This window comes from Perca flavescens, chromosome 10 (assembly GCF_004354835.1).
Source record: "Perca flavescens isolate YP-PL-M2 chromosome 10, PFLA_1.0, whole genome shotgun sequence".
Taxonomy (NCBI): Eukaryota; Metazoa; Chordata; class Actinopteri; order Perciformes; family Percidae; genus Perca; species Perca flavescens.
Genome location: NC_041340.1, coordinates 9027088 through 9049669, shown reverse-complemented (window position 1 = coordinate 9049669; position 22582 = coordinate 9027088). Strand labels below are relative to the sequence as shown.

Here is a 22582-nt window from a genome sequence, read left to right as displayed (position 1 = left end):
TGCCAATGTTGAGGCTAATTTCCCTCCAATTATCTGAGGTAGGGTAGTTATTTACAGCCCAAAGTGCATTTTGAGGCGGATGGCACTGACGCCCAGACTACTTTTCTTCAGAGACCATTTTACCTTTTACAGCTCAGATGAGAAGAGCTAAAAGCCTGGCTAGAGGCTGCACAATCTGTGTAATGTCACACCTACATCGGGATTTATTGGAGCAATGTTTTTTTTCTTCTATGAAATAGTCTGGTCTTTATTTACTGGCACTGGGTTAAAAGTTTTTACTGTCCAGAAGAAACATATAAAATACATAAATAAAATTCAAAGACTTGTGTACCATCCACATCTGAAATCATACAGCATGTAAAAGACTGTTAAACTTACTCTCTAGATGTTTAGATGTAGCTCTGATATCATATGATGAATGAAGCAACCTAGTTATATCAGCCACATTTGACTTTTAGGTGTAAACATTTAATATTGATGATCTGCCACAGCCAGAAGTGGATGTTAAAACTGCTCAGGGCGGTCTCCCTGCTGAGTATCAAATATATATTGGTAAATAAAACATTTAGCCATAAAATATTAACATCTATACACTCCATGAATCAGTTCATGCAGTTTGATTAAATTCATAATTCACCCCTGTGGCTTTTTTGTCAGAAATTATGGGCTCATTTCGAAAATGCTAGCCTATATATTGTGCACATTTAAAAAATAATATATGAAAGGTCAGTTGAAATTTATACCATAATATTTACAGATTGTAAATCAAACGTATCTTAATATGTTTTAAATAGAGGACATCATATAGCCAATTACTGAGATGTGCTGTCATTATAGGTACAATTTAATCTAATAGTTGAATTTCCCCAAGGACGGAAAAATAAAAAAAACTTCTAATTTCATTAGAATAGCACGTTTGAAACCAAAGTGTTGATGCATAGTACAGTAGTATACAGTTAATTAATGTGCCAATTAGTTTTTTTAAGGTAATTGATAATCGTTTTCAATTAAGTGTCAGAAAATAAAAAAAGGCCTTTCTTTTACAGTCCAAACCCCCCAAATATTCAATTTATAATGGTAGCAAACAGAGATTAGTTAAGAAGTTGCCACCTGCAAATGTATGGCATTATTGCTTGAAAAGTATTGTAACATCTTTTAATACTATATATATAAAAACAGTACAGCACAAACACAAACACAAATACTGTTGATGTACTAACTGCTATACTTGTTTTTATTTGAATCATCTGCAGTCAGGGGGGTTTCTGATGTGTTTTACATTTCAGGGTCATCTCCATAGAGAAGTGGGTTGGCTCATTTACAGTATGGCTAATTACAGCAGGGCTTTCTGTTACTTTATACAATATTAATTACTCAGAGGGGTTTTCCCCCTTTTCTGCTTAGTGTTTATTTAGGTTATGCGAGTTGCGTGCTTTAATTAGGGTATTTCCTTGATGTATGCAGCACTTCTTGTTGGTTTACTCATACAAAGGAAGTTCCAGTGCTAACAGCTAATATCAGGAGCTGCATAAATGTTATAGCACTTGAACTGTTAGTTTGTCACTTAGACAATGAGGCTGAGTTCATGAGACCGATTAACATGAGGCTCCCTTTAAGACTTTTTGATAAATGGACAGTGGATTTAGTGTGCTCTTTAACTGACACATAGAGAGAGGGTGAGGACAGAGACTTTTGTATTCACTCCTATGTTGTGTTAAACTTAATACGTTTCTGACAGCTTCTTAGGAAGTTGAATTAGTTAATTAGCATCTCCTTTTTCTTTGCTTTGATTTGAAATTGTGTGTTGAGCTCTTGCAGTGGGACTAATTCATGTGTTTCGTTCTGTTAACCTTGTATAATCACAGCTGTGAAATAAAGACAAAGATAATCCGTAGTAGTCATGAATAGAAGAGTGCTTTGGCTACTTTCTAATTAAGATTAAAGGGGCAATATTTTTGTGTAGTCCCTGTAAAAAATTACATGCAAAAAAAAAAAAAGCCACTGTTCACTTCAATAAAATGACTCGGCGTCCTCTGTTAAATGATGAAATAGGAAACAAATGCAAGGAAAAGAAAAAGAAGACATTTTCTTTACACTGTCTTCAGACAAACTGATGGACAACATGCTGCTAAGTGTGTTGCTACTTGGCTGGCAGCCAACATGAGTGTTAGCGTGAGTGACCAGTGGTGACAGCTGAGCTGGCTGATACTGACCATCTGTGGGTATGTTGTGTGTGTGTATGTACAGCTCCCCGCAGACTTCAGCAGACTTCACCTGGCCGACGGCTTGCACCCACAGGTGACCCACGTCTCCTCCAGCCACTCAGGATGTAGTATCACCAGCGACTCTGGAAGCAGCAGCCTGTCAGACATTTATCAGGTAAGGACGCCCCCCCATTGGCCCTTGATCCCCAGTTTGGACTCCACCGGATAGTTCAGTAGGTGTGATAGTTTGATCACCGGACAAACACTAAACAGGTTGGTCCTGTGAGATTAAACCTCTCCCGGTCTAGCTAGGGTCGTGGTTCTTCAGCCAATTTTCTTTTCTTGTCTTTTTTTGCTCACAGTTAAAGTAAATAAGAAGCTGCTATCAGCAGCTGGTTAGCTTAGCTTAGCATAACTGAAAGACTGGAGTCACAACTTGTTGTTTGTACACTTCTGTTTTTGTACGGATTAAACAAACATGTTTATTAGTTTTATTATGTTTAATAAGCGGTAGAGGTGCTGGTGGAATATATTTTTTAACTTTTTTGGATAGAGCCATTTCCAGTCTTTGTGCTAATGTGAAGCTAAGCTAACCATGCTGCCTCTAGCTTTTTATAAACTGTATTCAGACAAGAGTGTGGTTTTAAACTGCTCATGTAATGCTGCGTTCCAGGCAACCTGTAACCCATGTTTTCACAACCTCCTACCTGTGGAAGTGCCCTGGAACGGCAGTCAAACCCGTAACTTACTACCCGTAAACTCGTACCATATCGTTGTACTCCCAGTTACAGTTTTTGACGTCACACACATAAATAAGCAACGTAAAGTAATTCCGCACATTGTAATCAAAACAATGCACATACAATTGTGTACTACTACAGGTTATATTTATTAAATGAAGCCCAAAATATGTTGCAGACTAGAAATCGCTAGTATCATCTAGCGCTACGTTAGGTAACCACTACCTAACGTTAACGTTAGGTAGCCTAACCTGAACCCTGGAACGCTACCAAGTTGTGAGTCGTGACTTGAAATTGTAACTTTTGGACTAAAAATTGTGTCTGGTTACTCTCGGCAACAAAGCAAAACAAGCATATTTCAAACTTTTGAAACAAATGCCAATCTATTGATTTGGGTTTAACTTCCTTTGACAATGGCATGTGTATTTGTTCGCTTACTTTAGGCTCTGGGAAATTATGGGAGGCATTTTCAACATGTTCTAGACCTTGATGAATCAATTAATTGAGAAAATAATTGGCAGGTTAATCAATAATGAAAATAATCTGTATGTGCAACCTTGTTTCAATTCAACCGCAGTCAGCTAGCTGAGAGAAAGCTTCTGATGAATTAAAACCATGCAGTTTATTTCTACTTAGAAATGACCCCTCGTCATCAGTTGGATATATTTGTCTTTGGGTTGTGAGTAGTATAAATGACAAATGGATGTGTTTCATAGTTTAGTTTGAATATGTCTTAAATGTCTGAAGAAACAGGAATGTCTAAAATATATTTATATTGCAGAAATATGTCTATTTGCCTCTCCTCTTAATCATCTCCTGACCTCTCAGATTAATCTTAAGACTGCTTGGAGTTACTGTTACACCACCCCTGTACTTTGTTGAATCAAATGCCAATCTATTGATTTGGGTTTAACTTCCTTTGACAATGGCATGTGTATTCGTTTGCTTACTTTCTAGTTAAAACTAACATGACATGGTAATGAGTGTAGAGCATTAAAAACTTTCTGCAAATGGTTCGAACCCAACCTGTGTGGCTAAATGAAGTAAGACGGTTGAACTGAAGCCCAGCTCATCAGTTATTCCAAGCTGGTGAGACTCTCCTTGGTGCAATGACAAATATGCCTCTGGGACCGCAGGTTAGTCTCATTAAGTAGGATGAGAAAATTTGGGAAGAATATAAATGCTTGGCAGACAAGGGGGACGAGCAGACAGGCGGGTGGCTGCGAGCAGGTGGTCCAGCCTACATCCTGACTCCAGCTGTGACGTACAATCTCGTGTGATAGTAGTGGTAGGAATCACCTCAATCAGTCCTCACGACACGATATCATCACGATACTTATATCACGATACTATATTATTGCGATTTTAAACATATTGCAATATTCTGCGATATATTGCAATTTATTACCTTTTTTCCCCAACGTCAAATTTTCCCCAATTTCAAATTATGTTCCAAAAATCTGTTTTATCTAAAAAGTTACATTTCTCTTTTTGTTCATTTCACTTCAATGTTATTGCTGCAAAATGGGATTGTCAAGCAGACAAACTGATCAACACATACATAATAATAGATTGATACTTGGCATCAGTATTGCCACGGAAAATATCGCGATACTATGCTGTATTGATTTTTTTCCCCCACCCCTATGTAATAAGAGCTTTATGAGCCGTTTTTATGTGCTACATTATCACAGAGAGCATCATTAGACTTGAATATGTTTTTCTGGTTAGAGTGTGACTAAGGTAATAAATAAGTTAACACTTACGAAAGACAAGAAAGACATTTTATATTGCAGCAATCGTATGCACCCACCCCCAGAGGTAAATAACCCACGATTCAGCTCAAAAGAACACACAAAATCTTGTGATTGTGGACGACGTGCCCCAAAACCCTGCAACTAATCCTCTTAACACCGAGCACCCACCCTATTGGCTCCTAATACTGCCACCTGCTGTGTGTCTATTTGTGTGTTTTTAAGTGTGCTCAGGGGCATCAGTCAGAATCACTTTGTTTTATTTGGACCTCTTCTTGGCTCGTGTTTGTGTGTGCTGGAGCATTAGATCAAATTGTTTACAGTAATACAGCTTTATAATTGCGTGTTAGGCCTGTATGAGCGTGTGTGTGTGTGTGTGTGTGTTAATATGTTTGGCCATGCTGGGGCTGGCTAGGGCAGGTTGAACAGGCTCTCCTGTCCCCAGTCTGTGATCCTGGTCTTGCAGCCATCTGCTTGCTCTGTCTCTTGATTTCTCTCTCTCTCTAAAACACACTGCCTTGTTTTTTTTCTTTAGGCTCTCGACCCTTCTTTCCCAACTCTTGACAGCTTTCAATCTACTAGTAGCAGCAGCTGCTCTGTCTCTGAGTGATATATATATATATATATATATATATATATATATATATATATATATATATATATATATATATATATATATATATATATATTCATACACCTAAACTTGTTATGTCTCAATCTCCATGTGATCAAACTTCTCTGCTAACTGGTGATCTACTTTGTATGTGTGCTTGTGCTACATCTGTTTTACTTCTTGGACAGGTATTATACAAGCTCTTTTGTCTGTACACTTTTCTTCACAGTCCTGTGTAATTACGTTTGAGTTAGAGCTGAAACAAATAGTACATTCTTAGAAAGTGAATCGGCAACTATTTTGATAATCGTTTTGTCCACTTGAAGCAGAAATGCCAAACATTTGCTGGTACGAGAGTCCTGTATTTGAGGATTTGCTTTTATGTTAGTAAGCTAAATATTTTGGGGTTTTGAAGTGTTCGTTGGACAAACAAGCGATATGAAAGTCGCCTTTTAGGCTCTGGGAAATTATGGGAGGCATTTTCAACATGTTCTAGACCTTGATGAATCAATTAATTGAGAAAATAATTGGCAGGTTAATCAATGAAAATAATCTGTATGTGCAACCTTGTTTCAATTCAACCGCAGTCAGCTAGCTGAGAGAAAGCTTCTGATGAATTAAAACCATGCAGTTTATTTCTACTTAGAAATGACCCCTCGTCATCAGTTGGATATATTTGTCTTTGGGTTGTGAGTAGTATAAATGACAAATTGATGTGTTTCATAGTTTAGTTTGAATATGTCTTAAAGGTCTGAAGAAATAAAATGATCCAGTAATTCACAGGAATGTCTAAAATATATTTATATTGCAGAAATATTTCTATTTGCCTATCCTCTTAATCATCTCCTGACCTTTCAGATTAATCTTAAGACTGCTCGGAGTTACTGTTACACCACCCCTGTAATGAGGATGAAGTAGCAGTTGTTAAATAAAGGAGGTAGTTTGTCTTTTACTTAAGTCAGCTAGTCTTCAGGGTCGAACTGCTTTATGCTCACAAGCTCCCCCCTCACTAACTTTTAGAGCATTCACAGACTCCGCACACAAATATGTTAAAATACATAAAATGTACAGGCAGTAAAACATGGAGAAAAGGATTCAAACTCCTCTTACAGTACTGGGGTACGTGACATGACTTCCCACCAAACTGTTTGTGTTATGCAAAGTTAGTTTTTTATTGTGAGCTAAAGCTGCCCCCTGCAGATTTCAGAATTAATAATGTGGCGTAGTAGATCACAAGCGGTGTTTGTGGTCTTCACTGGGTGGTGCTTCCTGAATAAGCGGATCAGGGGAAGCCTGGTTCTTTACACTTGAGACCACAGGAATTTGATGGTACAAAGAAATATGGTGTGTTAGATTTCAATTTTAGAGTTACAGAGGAGATCGGGGTACAGGTTGTTGATGGTAAAGCATTGACTAGTTTAACCACTGGCCCACCCTGCTGTCTCTAATCTCGGGAAGAGTCTCACGTCACCGGCAACATGGCCGCTGTTTTGTGTCTGAATAAATCATGAAATTGGTCCTTCAGAAGGACTTTGAAAGCATTGATCCAAGAATAGCCCTGATGAAATATTAACAACACCTGACTTGCCTGCTGACTTGTAATGCTTACTGCGCCATTGATGGATTTTTGATGCATAGATGACAGGAAAACGAGCCTGTACACAGATACAAAGCCACACAGGCAACCTGAAATACAGCGTGCTCACTCTCAGATTTCATCTCCATGTCTCCATGCAAAATAAAATTACCTCACTGTGGCATCTATGAAGGAAGATGCATCCTCACTTAAATATATATTTGCTGCAGATAACAAGTGCGGTGAACATGTCTGGTGTGTCCTCTGTCCATCTGTAGAAAATGGGCAATGAATATGCAACTGTCTGTGGATAAAGAGTGCTCAGGGAATACTATTGAATTATCTGGATGTTCAGCTCCGGGAAGTCAGTATTTTTCACAGCCTCTCTAACACTACATTTATTTTAGTGCATCCACTCTAGAAATACTACACCGCTTGTATTGTATACTGCTTCTTACGTGATCCATGACTCTCCATTGCCAAAAAGCTTCACTCGTACAACCAGATCATCGCCCCCCCCCCCACCCACCAGGGTGTGTGCGCCGGTGACGCCCAAATGGCCACTCAGACACTGGCCTGAATCATTAATGAGCCTTTTGCACATGGCGTGGTGTGGAGAGATGACATAGGGTTTCTGCGAGGGACCGGGCACGGGGACTCTGAGCTTTGAAAAATTCAAAGCAGACTGACAGTCTGGGAGGTGAAGATGCGTCTGGCTCTGGGATTTTGTGGACAGTTTGCAAAGGCAACCTTTTCTTCTCTTTCTATTCAGAAGCTTGAGGTTGGGCACCAGATTGAGGTAAGAAGGGTTGTTTTCTGCACTGTGGCGAGGTAGCAAGGCTGATGCTTTGTAGTCCGTTTTTCATGAACCAGCCGATATGGCACTTCTGTCATTTATAGAAACAGTTCCTTTGATGATGGCAGAAGGAACTCTGTTAGTATCACTCCTGCACAAGTAATTGCATTACTTTCGCTCCTCATCTCGGTTCATTTTTCCTCATCTCTGCACATATTTCCTCCTTGTGCTTTCAAAGAACAGGATCTGGCTTCGAGGCAGGCGGTGGAGTTTGCTTAGGGGGAGAGGAGAGGAAAGTTGAGAGTTAATTAGCCTCTTACTATGCATAGCGAACGGTTTGTTATGCAGTGTTGACGTCGGTCTTTCCTATACTGTACTGAATACCTGTAATCCATTTCATTAAATAGGTCAAATCTACAGTTTTACAGAGGCTCTTTTTCTTCTGTTTTTATTTTGTTTGTTGGAAACGCAGCTGATGTTTGTACTGTAAAATGATTTTAGCTGTGTGTATTGGCATATGCAACCTCTGCCTCTGTATCCCTATTATGTTATATAATTATTATTATTTTTTTTTTACACTGGCTGTTTACAAATGAGTTTACTCCGTCTGAGTTTTGACAAAAAAAATGAGTATGGTCATTGGCTTGGTCATCAGATAACATCCTTTTATTCACTTTTTAGGCATCTAGCTGACGATCTAAAGCATTGTTTGTAACAAGCACTCAGGTAGGTGTCTCGCTCAAAGACATGGCTATAGATGGACATCTGAACTCTGACTTTTTGGTTGCGTTATGTTTTCCATTCCGTTGGATGGAGACCCCAAATCGCTCGCCTTGTTTATCTTTAATGGCAGAGAACTAATTCCTCGTCTTTGTGCTCTTTGCAGGCCACAGAAAACGAACCAGGTGACATGGACCTGAGTGGCTTGCCAGAGACCGCCGTCGACTCCGAGGAGGATGACGATGAGGAGGACATCGAGCGAGCGTCTGACCCCCTCATGAGCCGTGACATTGTGCGGGACTGCCTGGAGAAGGACCCCATGGACAGAACCGACGATGACATAGGTGAGCACCCAGTTGGTTTTTTTTTTGTTTGTGCTGTAAGTTCTGAAAGAGCTTTTCGTAAGATACGTGCTGCTTATGAATAGCACTATTGTGAATAAAGTTATTTTGCCGTGCATTGTTTACTTTAAAAATATCCAATCTATTTTTTGTGCATGCCTGAGAGTGCTGTCTCTGCAAGACTTCTTTAGAACGCTTTTCAAAAATATCAGTAAAAAAGCACAAGCAATGTTGTTCCCGGCTGGGACAGTACTCCTTGTCCCAATTTTAGATTCATTTGGTGCTTGTGTAAAAGCCACACCCACCTTTGTCATTTAAATCGGTCAAAATAAATCTACATTTGTTTGAAGCCTATTTTGCTTTCCTGCTCTCATTTACAAGGTAGGCTTTCGAGTAATTCTCAAAGCCACATCAGGCTTGCAGTATCATATCCCTTAAAGCTATGACTCAACTCCAATAATAATGATAGGCATGTTTTAAAAAAAAAAAAAAAAAAAACATACACACTCTCAAAGCTTAGCTACAGATGTGGACTTGGGGAGGATGATGCACTGGATGTAGAGAATGAGTGCCAACCATTCTCCCCCCCCCCTTTCGCTGATTCCCCCCCCCCGCGGTACACCCCTCCCTCTGCCAGCAGGCTTTTCTAGGTCACGCCGGCACATCCTCTCCCCTCACCTCTCCCAGCACATTAAACTTTCATTGCTTCCGCAGCATCACACACGAGGCTGTTGCCATGCCAAGCACAGGTCAGCCAGTAAGCCAGACTGCTGATGGCCAGCCAGCAGGGGAGAGTTGGTTGGTAGATGGCGAGAGATAGGTATTTTCCTACTTTGGACCTCAGAGTAGGGTGCTACAAAATGTCTTGAGATAATGTATAGCATTTCCCTTGGTGACACCTTCACTCAAATACATCCAATATTAAAGCCATTCACCCAAAATCGGGTAATGGGTATTTTAATAACTGATTGATCATGTTAGTCAGCAGTAAATGCCAAACCTTTGATAGTTCCCGCTTTTCAAATATCAGGATTTGTTGCTTGTCTTTGTCATGAACTAAATATATAGGGTTTGTTTGTCAAATAAAACAAGTCATTTGGGCATTTTTTTTTTAACTATTCTCAGATTGAAGTAATCAAGGACATAATAGGCAGATTAGCCCTAAATGTCATTTTCAATGCTTCCAAGTTATACAAATATATATATATATATATATATATATATATATATATATATATATATATATATATATATTTGCGTTAATTTCGGTGATCTGATCCATTACACTTGATCAGAGCACTAAATGTGGTTTCAGTTTTAGTGTCTGCAATGGCTTGCCTTGGAAGTTATATCAATGGAATTGATATTTGGCTTTATTGTTCTCCAGATAATGATTCCTCTGTTGGCGATTCACTGTGGTGATGATCCATTTGGATGCTTAGCCTCCAGCTCGTGCCTTTATTGGCTGGATGTGAGGGCAATGCAGGCTTGCCAAGAGCGCTGCCTGCCCTCTTTCTCTCCTCTGGGTGTCAAAACTCTGTTTGCTCTTTTTTTCTAATCTCCTCCACTTCCTCCGCTGTCTCTCCTCTGTCCCTCTCACAGAGCAATTACTGGAGTTCATGCATCAACTGCCAGCATTTGCCAACATGACCATGTCAGTGAGGAGGGAACTCTGCGCCGTCATGGTTTTCGCTGTGGTGGAACGTGCCGGCACCATCGTTCTCAATGATGGAGAGGAGGTGTGTGTTGGTGCATATTTACGCACGCATAAGCCCTGTCTTGTGACTTTGTCTTGCCTTTAATTATATTTATGTATGTGTGTGTCTGTCGAGGAACTGAACCTTAGTCTCACCCTTCACACCAATGAATCTTTCGTCTTCCATTTAATGTTTTTTTCTGCTCTATTAAATCTGAATGGCAGACAACCAGCATCCCTTATCTAGGATCCCTTAGGCAACTAAAGCAGGCATCACTTATTCTTATTCTCTCTCTCTCTCTCTCTCTCTCTCTCTCTCTCTCTCTCTCTCTCTCTCTCTCTCTCTCTCTCTCTCTCTCTCTCTCTCTGTGTGGTAAAGACACAACATGACTTACAATGAAGACAATTTGATTGTTATTTTTGCTATGATGCACTCAAACAATGAAGAGCAGACCTTGCCTTGAAGGGCTGGTCACTTTAGTAAATGTCTGGTCACAGAGAGTGCAGGGGTTCAATGAGCATATTGTTGCTGTCGGGGTAAAATATGTGAATTTCTTAAATGTCAGCTTTTCAGGAATTCTTGAAAACATCCTTATTTTCACTTAATCCCTTATAAAGGATAAGAAATAATAAGACATATTTTTTATTTCAATCAAGCGTGTATGACTTGTAACAATACTTTGACTGGATTGCGTCTTCACATTCTGGTTGTGTTTTGCTGGGCAGCTCTAATAATCCTATTGTTATTATTATATTCCTCTGAGGGAAGTCAAAAACCATCTGTTAGTGCAGCAGTCCCCTTGTAGTTTCTGCATATTGTTCTTTTTGCAAAAAAAAATTGACTCTTTAAGGGACACCAGCTGTTCGGAATATTGACTGAACTTAATCTGATCTAAAAACTTATTGTTGTTGCGGTTCCTTTTTCCAACATTTTGTTGCTTTTCTTTTTGTTCTCTTTTCTTGCAACACCTAACTACTATAATTGCGTGTTTGTTCGGCTCCAGCTTGACTCGTGGTCGGTGATTCTGAACGGTTCGGTGGAGGTGACGTACCCTGAGGGCCGGACAGAAATTCTATGTATGGGGAACAGTTTCGGGGTATCACCAACCATGGAGAAGGAATACATGAAGGGCGTGATGAAGACCAAGGTGGATGACTGCCAGGTAGGATCTTGGTTGTAAATGTTCCTGCATACTATCATGGGATTGGTTAGCAGTTCCATTTCATCTGCATCTTAGTGTGAAAGCCTGGCAAGAACCCTGATATCCTATGATATTTAATCCCCAAAATTAAGAAAAACACTGTTACAATATATATATCCCACTGTGACCCACTTCATGCAGGCATTGTTTTTACTCATGACAGTGCAAATTGCTTTGGGCAATAAATGTAAGAAACAATCATTTTTAAAGAAAATAGGCCAGCACATGTAAAGAGCAATGACATGTCAATATGTGTCAAATCTGTTTTTAACTCTTGTTTGATCTTGTCTTGTCCAGTTTGTGTGCATAGCCCAGCAGGACTACTGCTGCATCCTCAACCAGGTGGAGAAGAACATGCAGAAGGTAGAAGAGGAAGGGGAGATCGTTATGGTGAAGGAACACCGCGAACTGGACCGCACTGGCACCAGGAAAGGACACATCGTCATTAAGGTGACAAATCAACACTCAGCAAATTTACATTTTCAAAAAAAGAATTAGGAGGGCTCAAAAGAGACCAGATTCACTCAACAGCCAACCAAATAAGTAAGGCAAGGCAGCTTTATTTGTATAGCACATTTCAGCAACAGGGCAATTCAAAGTGCTTTACATAAAACATTAAAGAGCAGTTAAAAACAATAAAAAAAATTAAAAACAGATAAAATACGAGTATAAAATTTACAGTGAAGTATAAGAAATTATTTATTAAGTTATTTAATGAAAGGCAACATCAAAAACAAAGGTCTTCGGCATTGAGTTAAAAGAACTGAGAGTTGGCGCAGACATGCAGCTTTCTGGGAGTTTGTTCCAGATATGTGGAGCATAAAAACTGAACGCTACTTCCCCCCGTTTAGTTCTGACTCTGGGGACAGCAAGCAGTCATGTCCTAGACGACCTGAGAGGTCTCGGTGGTTCATAGTGTAGTAGCAGATCAGATATGTATTTTGGCCCTAAACCGTTTAGTGATTTATAAACCAGAAATCAATTCTTTAAGGCACAGGAAGTCCGTGTAAAGACATCAGAGCTGGAGTGATGTGATCCACATTCTTGGTCTAAGTACTGCTAGATATTTAAACAGATCTTTGCAAGCCAATCAAATTGCATGAACGGGTATTTTAAAGAAATTACACCATCATTTTTAACCTCAGGGCACATCGGAGCGTCTCACCATGCACCTGGTGGAGGAACACTCAGTGGTGGATCCCACCTACATCGAGGACTTCCTGTTGACCTACAGGACCTTCCTCTCCAGCCCCATGGTCGTGGGCAAGAAGCTCCTGGAGTGGTTCCACGACCCCAGTCTCAGGGACAAGGTACGGGTGTTCGACTGTACATCTGCATGAACTGATGAAATCATTTCAATATTAATTAGAGACAGAATGTCTGATTTATATACTGCAATTACATGCAATTTAATAATTGAATAGACAACTGGCATGAAAATGTAGACACTCAAACACCCTTAAGCAGAGATCTTCCATGAACCCATAGCCATTTTAAGGTCAGGATGTAAACTACATAATACATGCACTACTAGTCAACCAGTAAACTGTATATTAACCCGTGTTGATGATGTGATTGCTCCAGGTTACACGGGTAGTCTTGCTGTGGGTAAACAATCACTTTAATGACTTTGAGGGTGACCCTCCCATGACCCACTTTCTGGAAGAGTTTGAAAACAATCTGGAGAAAGAAGTAAGTAGAACCACTTAAACAGGGATGACTCACGTGCAAAAAATATATTTTGTGTATGCTCTTTACTGCATTTTCCTCACATGTCTCATATTTCTTTCCAGAAAATGTGTGGGCACCTCAGACTGTTAAATATAGCGTGTGCTGCTAAAGCCAAGCCACGGCTGGTGACGCTGACCAAGCCTTCCAGGGACTCTCCACTGGCCTTCAGCCTTCTCGGAGGTCAAGAGAAAGGTTTCCGCATCTTCATTGATGCCGTGGAGCCTGGGAGCAAGGCAGCAGAAGTTGGCCTTAAGCGTGGAGATCAGGTAAAATATTTTCCTCAGCCAGAATACATTGTTTCTGCTGTAAGAAAGTGTCTGTGGTTTGTTAAAATCTTGGGATTTCCTCTTCCTGTTGGCAACTGTAGGGAGGGAAACTGTAAATGCAGCTGCACATAGCCTTCAACTTAATCAAGTTTTTTTGTCTTTGTCTTTAGGCTACAACTGTGAGCAGAAATCACTTTTGTCACAGACCAGCACTTGAACTGATCTTTTTTTCTCGTGTTGGAAGTTTCTTTTTGTTGTGAAATTGGTTTTACATTTTGCTCTAACTTGCATTAAAAGCTTTTTTTTTTTTTTTTTTTTTTTAAGTCTTAAATTGAACTTGCCAGTAGCTGCAGGCATCCTATGTTGGCTTTCTCCTCGCAACTTCACTTCTCAACCATTTTCACACTCTGCAGGCCTCAGGGCTTTAAGCAAAGTCCCTTAATCCTTGAAACCATCTTAAGAGTGTCTGGATGCAAGTTAAGCCCTCTTGACTCCAAACATCCCCTGCAGCTGTTTCCCCAAAAAGGAAACGGAGAAGCTGGCATCCTCGGAAGCATTCACTCTCTCATGCCCTGCTCACACCTTCCGTTTTTTTTTACAGCTTCAGTTAAAATCATCATTCACTCAGGATCTATAATTTCCGAGCTTTAGTATTAGTCCCTTCAGGCCATTGGAGGTAAACTCCATGCAACGTCTTTCTAATTGCTGCTGATCCCAAAACAGACGTTTGGTCATCTAAGTCAGTGTTAACCGGCTCCACAGCAACAAAGGATGGCCTGTACTTATGTTACAGTCAAAGGTGACTTCCTCTTCCACTAAAGAGGAAGCAGCAAAGGCTGGTTAGCAGATTGTGTTAAAATGCAAATATTTGGCTCACATACAGAGGTCAAACTGTTAAGGCAATTTGAAGGTGACATGGACGACAATTAACGTTAATATCAAAACCATGTGTTGGGCAAAATGTTATGATGTGTAACATGCCAGAGGATTGCCTCTTTGTTCACTGGATAAAATATATAGTTTAGAGATCATTACTGAATTTGTACATTAGTTCAAGGCTCAACACAGATCCAATATGGAATGCAGTTCATTGTGACACTGTGACAACTGAGGCAGAAAAGACATTGAGTAGTTTACTGGCAGGTTTTTCTTGCCCACCACTGCAGTAATTCGACTATTAAATCTACATGCGTATTTTAGGACCAGGTAGCCACAGCTTTAGATTTTGTTCATGTTATGTTAATATTATGGACTGTTTGGTCAAATGCACCAGATATATTTCTTATTTTTTCTTTCTGCAGATCTTGGAGGTCAATGGGCAGAACTTTGAGAATGTCCAGCTCAACAAAGCCAACGAGATTCTGAAGAACAACACCCACTTGTCCATAACTGTGAAAACAAACCTATTAGGTAAGGTTTCATCATATTTATGAGACACACCTTGTTAGCATTTTATAAAATGGGGGGGTGTGAGTGACCGCTCGCAAGGTGATTAAACTTATTTCTTGAGTACAAAATTATTTCTGACTTTTCTCAAATCGTTGCTCTTTTCTTGTGAATTAAAAATAAATAACTATAGCATAAGCAAGCAAAATGACTCAGATTGAATTGGTCACAACTGGTAGAATCCATGTAACCGGTGAGGAGGGGTCGCAAGTAGACATTGCTTCGTTTTAAAATCTCACAAACCAAGTGCTTTGGGAACTGGTGTATTTATTTAATCAATTATAGCGAAACTTCATACTTTAAACAAAGACAATCCTATTATGACTGAAAGAATAGAGAGTGAGTGACTGGGGAAGAAATCCTATAGCAGCCATCATTGAATGATCTTCACAGTATTTTCATTAATACAAATAATTTGCCCTTTTACCAAATGTTTGTCTCCTTCGTCCTTTTGTCCAGTCTTTAAAGAGCTGCTAACCAGGCCAGAACAAGACCACGATTTGGATGGTGAGGAGGAACATGACCGAAAGAACGGTGCGCCCCACCTTCCAAAGATCGGAGACATCAAGAAGGCCAGTCGCTACTCCATCCCCGACCTGGCAGTGGACGTGGAGCAGGTGATGGGCCTGGAGAAGGTCAGCAAGAAAGCAAAGGCCAACTCGGTGGGAGGACGCAACAAACTGAAGAAGATCTTTGACAAGACACTCACCAGCATCCTGCCTCCTAAACCATACAAGTAATAACACCATGTGGATTGTAACTTTTTATCAGGGCAATAATTGTACCTTTATCGTAAAGCTGCACAAGATAGCATATGTAAATTTTTGAGATTTAACATTTAATTACCCTATATAATTGTGTTTGATGATGTCAGAAAACTGCACACAGCTGCCTATTCTCCCCACTAGCAGGTCTGTGATTGTTTTACATCAAAAGGATTCTAAAAGCATGAGAGAGAGAAATGTGATGATTTTGATTGGTCCTATGTTGTGAGATGCAGAGAGGAAGCAGTGATCCACACATCCCCATCTGATTGGAACTGATGTTGGGCTGTTTGTCGCTACCTTATCCAATTTCTGTAAAAGCGCAGAAAGTTTTTCCTGACATTGCGACGTGCTGCTCTGATTCAATCACTCAATCACCCGCTGAGCTGCATCAGACAGATCTTGATGCATCTCATCTCGTTATCAGTGTAGTTACCAGATGAAAGTTCAAACAATCACCCCCAGGGATAAAATATGTGACCTTTGCTGTGTGTGGTAGCGCCAATGCTCACTTTCCCTTATGCTTAATAAGCCTAATATTATGTTTTATAAAAATATCTGAATATCTCTTGATTCCTTGCAAGATCTGGTGCCTCCACTGTGAATAATGACAGGCTCAGACAAATTCTTAACATAAACTCTGATTGTAGAAAGCTGAGATAAATTATAAATAAAAAAGTAAGTTTGTAAAGTTTAGTTTTCAGGTGTGCAAATGCTGAGTATTTTGTAACTAGCTCCTGAGGACAGTGGGATTCTTGTTCAGTTTGTAATTTTAATGATCTAGCACCAGGTTCAGCTTTCAGATTGATATTTCTGTTCACTGACCCAAATGTGAAACTGTCACAGCACACATCACCAAATATTAGTTCTAAAAAGAGGGTTTATTTCTTGCAGAATATAGTCTATGGATTGCTCACCCAAAAAGGAGTCTACAGCTTTCAACTCCTGCCAACACTAATATCGCCCCCTGCCTTTTGTTGACAGAACTGCTGTCTCACCCCTCCACCTCTCCCTCTTGTTTCCATAGTGACGTTTGCGTGGGCCAATCGCAGGACGACATCATTGTGGGGATGAAGCAGTCCAAACAGATCGCACCAGCTCTGCCCGTTAGTGGAAACCTCTCGTCTTCAAACCCAGACCTCCTGCAGTCTCACCACCGCATCCTGGACTTCAACAACCAGCCTGGTGTGTATTACATTGCTGTGTGGATATAATGTGAGACTGGCAAGTTTGTAGCAACAAATCACTTTTTTATTTCCTTACCTTTAAACACTTGACATCATCATTGGCAATTAAGATCTAAAAAATATGATTATGCCCTGAATTAAAAGTTTTGTATTGCTAATTTGCATTAGCAGCAGTTGCAACTTTTTAATATTGAGGAAGCCTAAAACATGAAATGATAGAATACTATTCCTTTAAGGGGGTAATATGGATATGCTATGTTACATCATACTGATATAGATTCTGATATGCTGAATTGAGAAACCAGCTGACAAAACAATCTCACCTCAAGGTCTTTTTAGTAGCTGTTTGTAGAAGCTTTCAATCATAACACATGAACTTCATCAGCAGGTGAAGTTAGCCCAGTTTGTCAATTGCTGTTTACAAGGTCTAAGATGAACTTAACTTAATTGAGATGCCATTTGAAGATAAAATAACCGGGTATAAATGTCTTTGTGGGGTAATTAAACCGCACATGGATAAAGGTACCTTATCATATTGATGCTTCAAATCTGTAAATCCTTATTGCTGTAAAGAAGACCTGCTCACTGGCCGCAATGGACTAATCCAACTAGAGATGTTGATGGGATAGCTGCCTAAACAGTCTGTTACCCTACCAACTGTATAGAGCCAATGATAGAAATGTGGTTTCTGTATTTCTATCTTCATTAACTCATGTCCATCACATGGTGTTTGTGTTCTTCCAGTCCCAGTCATACTGAGTGAGTATCTTTCTCTCCCTGTGTTCCTGCTTCTCCTGGAACAGTCATGCTTTTGTCAATGCTGTCAGCCTCTTTGTCAGACTTACAGACATTAATCAGCTGCTGTACTTTTAGTTTGTACACGTAACATAAACTAAGTTAATCTGCATTCGGGCTTGTCACACTAATTGAATCAAGCTAACAGTATTGCGCTGACTGCTGACCTTTACATTTTCTGTGGGCACATGGGTATTGGTTTGTATTTAATGGTGATTTGGGGTCATATGATCGGTGGGGTGGTGTTTCTGATCAAACTAATAAATGAAGGGGAAATGAGGTTTGCCGGTGGCATCCCAAAAATGCTGGGAAGATGGAATGGCTCTCGATATATCTTGTAAAACAAACGGCAAATCATTGCCATTACTTTTGTAATGAGATTTGAAAAACCTCAGAGTAAAAACAACGCTGATAAATAAACAGTTATCCTCATTATGTGTTCTGTTCATCCCCAGATATGTCGGACCAGGTATTACGAGTCTTCAAGGCGGACCAGCAGTCTCGATACATTATGATCGGGAAGGACACGACGGCGAAGGAGGTTGTGGCTCAGGCTATCAGGGAGTTTGCCCTGACTGCAGCAGCAGAGGCTTATTCACTGTGCGAAGTATCCGTCACACCTGAGGGCGTCATCAAACAGAGGCGGTTGCCAGACCAGCTGTCTAAACTAGCCGACAGAATTCAACTAAGTGGCAGGTAATAACATCTTAAATTGGATGTGCTACTGTAAGTGCCACCTTTTTATGTCGGGATTATTGTTTTCCCTCCTTTCCTTATTCTTCTTCCTAACATGAATGTTGATGTAACATAATTGTGCTGCCGTTTTAGCAAGGGCACTGATACAACAACATATTTTTTTTTTTAACCTCAAGAGACCATCCTGGTTAAATAAAGGTCAAATAAGAATAAGTTAGGGCTGCAATTAACAATTAGTTTCTTGGGGCGACTGGCTAGCTCACCTGGTAGAGCGGGCGCCCCATGTACAGAGGCTTAGTCTTGACTCAATAGCGGCCGCAGGTTCATTCCAACCTGCGTACCTTTGTTGCATGTCATTTCCCCCCCCCTCTCTCTCCCCTTTCATGTCTAAGCTCTCCTATCAAATAAAAGCCGAAAATGCCAACAGAAAATCTTAATTGATCATTTAGACTTTAAAATGAAGAACACAAGGTCAGGGCTTTAAATTGCTTGTCTTGTCAAACACTCAAAAAACTAAATGTTATCAGTTTAGAATAAGAAATAGAGAAAAATAAGTAAATCCTCTAACTAGCAAACCTGAAACCAGCAAATGTTTGCCATTGTTGCTTGATTTAAGTGAAACCAACCCCGCATTCTCCCCTATCATCAGATACTACCTAAAGAGCAACATGGAGACAGAGACGCTATGTTCAGATGAGGACGCTCAGGACCTCCTGCGAGAAGGCCAGATCTCTTTGTTACAGCTCAGCACGGTGGAGGTTGCCACTCAGCTCTCCATGCGGGCCTTTGAACTTTTCTGTGCCATCGAGCCCACCGAATACATCGACGACCTGTACAAGCTGCGCTCCAAGACGGGCTCGGCCAGCCTGAAGCGCTTCGAGGAGGCCATCAACCACGAGACCTTCTGGGTGGCCACGGAGGTGACGCGGGAGCCCAACCAGCTCAAACGCATGAAGACCGTTAAGCACTTCATCAAGATCGCCCTGCACTGCCGCGAGTGCAAGAACTTCAACTCCATGTTTGCCATCATCAGGTGAGACAGGGAATAATGAATACATGTGTAGTGAATTGTGCATTTGGTCCACTTCGCCATGACCATGCTTAATATGTCTTTCCCCCCCACTCCCCACCCCACCCGCTTCACAGTGGTCTGAACCTGGCTCCAGTCTCCAGAATGAGGGGAACATGGGAGAAGCTGCCCAGCAAGTACGAAAAGCTGTTCGGGGACCTGCAGGACCTCTTCGACCCCTCAAGAAATATGGCCAAGTACAGGAATGTCCTCAACAATCAGAACCTCCAGCCACCAATCATCCCCCTGTTCCCCGTCATCAAGAAGGACCTCACCTTCCTACACGAAGGTAGATGGCATGAAAAGCATGTGTGTCTATATAAAAGAAATCCCTCCTCTAATCTGGTAGTATTTTGTGAAGTTTACAGTAAGTTAATCAGTGACTGAGAATCTATTCTAGACTTCGTAGTTTTCATAGCCATATGATAAATTATAAATGTCACATTTTACATGGAAACAATTGTAAGTAGAAGTACATATACCATTTATTTCACTGTGCAATGGCTATACTGCCCTAAAGTTTTGAGGATAGTTAGCCAGACTGTGTAACAGAAATATGTCGTTTATTTCATTACATGCCTAAAAAATTTAAATACTGCACTTTTTTGCTTTTGAACGCTTTTGAAATGAATGCAATGTGGAAAAATAGTATTTAAAAAATGAAAATAAGTCCTTTTAGCTATCTTGTTTTATAAAAAAATATAATATTAATAATCATTTTATTTAAAAAGGGAAAATGTAATTAACAAATGTACCCAACTTAGCTGAAAGGCTAGTTTTTGTGGTTTCCTTGGAAATTACATATTTCTTTGCCATAATATTTTTTATATGGTATAGTTGTGGCTTTGCAGGGCACTATTATGTCTTTATGATCAGGTTTTTTGATTCAGCTATGTGGAGCACCACTCTAAACAATTATTTAGAAAATGTTTAGAAACATTACTGTCACTGTCAAGTGTCAAAAGGTGAGTTGGAGATGATCATTCATGCTTTCATTTCCTCTCGTTTAGATTACTCTAACAGTCTCTTTACCTGTTTGAGGTAAGAGGGAGCTTTACCGTCTCCAGGCTGCTCAGAACTCTGCTGCAAGGCTTTTAACTCACATTAACAAAAGAGCACACATCACACCTGTTTTAGCATCACTTCACTGGTTACCAGTCCAGTATAGAATTCAATTTAAAATCCTGGTCCTTACTTTTAGAGCCCTGCACGGTCTAGTTCCTCCCTACATCTCTGACTTGATACAGCTTCATACTCCCACCCGTACTCTGAGGTCATTAGGTCAGAGGCTGTTAGTGGTTCCCCGTGCTCATTTTAAAACTAGAGAGGACCGATCATTCCAAGCAGTGGCTCCTAGGCTGTGGAATGTCTTACCTCCCTCACTACGTTGTGTGAATTCTGTCGAATCTTTTAAAAAGCAATTGACGACTCTGCTATTCAAGCAGGCTTTTAGTTAGTCAATGGTTTTTTGTATGGTTGTTTGTTATGTTTCTATTTATTAAATGTCTTGTATTTTAATTTGTGGTATTGTATTACATTTTATTGTGAAGCACTTTGTGATCTTTATCTGTGATAGGTGCTATACAAATAAACTTTACTTACTTACTTACTTTATTCCTGCAGCCCTCCTGATCGGTATTAGTTTTGTCAGCTGTGTAATGTTTGACTAATTGGTGTTCACTTTCTTTCTCCCCTCATTTCTCAGGTAACGACTCCAAAGTGGACGGCCTGGTGAACTTTGAGAAGCTGAGGATGATTGCCAAAGAAATTCGCCATGTTGGTCGCATGGCCTCTGTCAACATGGACCCGGCCCTCATGTTCCGGACCAGGTAAGACGCCTGTCAAAAAACAGATTTTAGATTAAAAATGATTCTTCACTCTCTCTGTAGGACCAGTCAGCACTCCACAGACTAACCAAACTCTGGGGTTAGCCGGTTCACATAGATTCAGTAAAAAATTTCTGCATCACGCTTTTCTTTCAAGCAGCTGTTCCCTCTGGCAACTATTCTCTGGCAACTGTTTCCCTATACACATTGTTGGCATAAAATGTGCACAGTGCTCCTGTGAAAGTGTGTCTTTGTCTAATGGTGTCACTTCTTAGTGGTGTTACCATTGAATGTTCCTCTCCTCTGACTTTCACATGGGTCTTTGGTGAAATTTGCTTCTCTTTTTGTGATCTTGGTGGTCTTTCCTGTCCTAAGCTTTGTCTCTTTCTCTTTCTATTCATCCACCCTTTGCCCTCCATGCTTCTCTGTTCATGGCACGCACCCTCTAGGAAGAAGAAATGGAGAAGTTTAGGGTAAGTTTGGTGACCCTACAACCTTTTGCTCTCCCCTGCACCACGGTCCTTTTTTCCGCCAATTTGCGTGCTTCTTTTCTTCTTCTCTGAAACCTTGTTTCCATTAACCAGTTTGAGTTGAATCCTCCCCCTAACACTGCCTGGCCCTAACTATAGTGCATTTAATGAAACAAAGGTAATGTTTGCTAACATTTGGTCACACTGGACTATTTCACATTTGGTAAACCTAACATGAACATTAATTAGACTAAAACTAATACATATATCCTGAACACAGAAGTTGTTAATATTATTGATGTTGGATTTCGGCCTTACATTAGCAAATGTGACCTTTTTTGACATGTTCTACCTAACAATATGCATGCAGCTTCAGTTTCAGAATTGTACCTGTCTGAGGTTTTAGCTGTATACCAAAGCTCCAAACAGCCACAGATTCTGGATATACAGTATTTTCTTTAATAATGCTTTACATTCCTGTGGTCAAATTGGACATCGCTGTGCATAAAACATTTACTGGACATTCAATGGGATACATATGGAAGCACATTGCGTTCACTAAAGTTTTCTGGTAATTAAGAATTTTGTATCTCGTAATTATGACTTTGTGTCTTGTAATTATGTGTAATTATGAGAAAGGCATCTTGGAATTCCAAGATCTGTATCTCTTAATTGGGAGAGTTTTCTTGT

General features: G+C 40.2%; 1 protein-coding gene across 9 annotated transcripts in view; it reads left to right on the top strand.

Annotated features, from left to right (window-relative positions):
- The window catches only part of rapgef2b (Rap guanine nucleotide exchange factor 2b), a 117433-nt gene that overhangs the window by 83626 nt on the left and 11225 nt on the right, over window positions 1-22582 (top strand). For 5 of the 9 annotated variants that reach the window (XM_028588956.1, XM_028588953.1, XM_028588959.1 and 2 more), the window contains 17 exons: window positions 2248-2379; window positions 8570-8747; window positions 10347-10483; window positions 11445-11603; window positions 11940-12092; window positions 12788-12952; window positions 13227-13334; window positions 13436-13639; window positions 14941-15049; window positions 15545-15821; window positions 16877-17034; window positions 17781-17795; window positions 18287-18527; window positions 19177-19560; window positions 19674-19885; window positions 21302-21425; window positions 21872-21895. In XM_028588956.1, the coding sequence (XP_028444757.1) occupies window positions 2248-2379; window positions 8570-8747; window positions 10347-10483; window positions 11445-11603; window positions 11940-12092; window positions 12788-12952; window positions 13227-13334; window positions 13436-13639; window positions 14941-15049; window positions 15545-15821; window positions 16877-17034; window positions 17781-17795; window positions 18287-18527; window positions 19177-19560; window positions 19674-19885; window positions 21302-21425; window positions 21872-21895 (2780 nt within the window). The remainder of the gene's footprint in view (window positions 1-2247; window positions 2380-8569; window positions 8748-10346; window positions 10484-11444; window positions 11604-11939; window positions 12093-12787; window positions 12953-13226; window positions 13335-13435; window positions 13640-14940; window positions 15050-15544; window positions 15822-16876; window positions 17035-17780; window positions 17796-18286; window positions 18528-19176; window positions 19561-19673; window positions 19886-21301; window positions 21426-21871; window positions 21896-22582) is intronic. The other 4 variants (XM_028588954.1, XM_028588961.1, XM_028588957.1 and 1 more) reach the window with 3 other exon arrangements.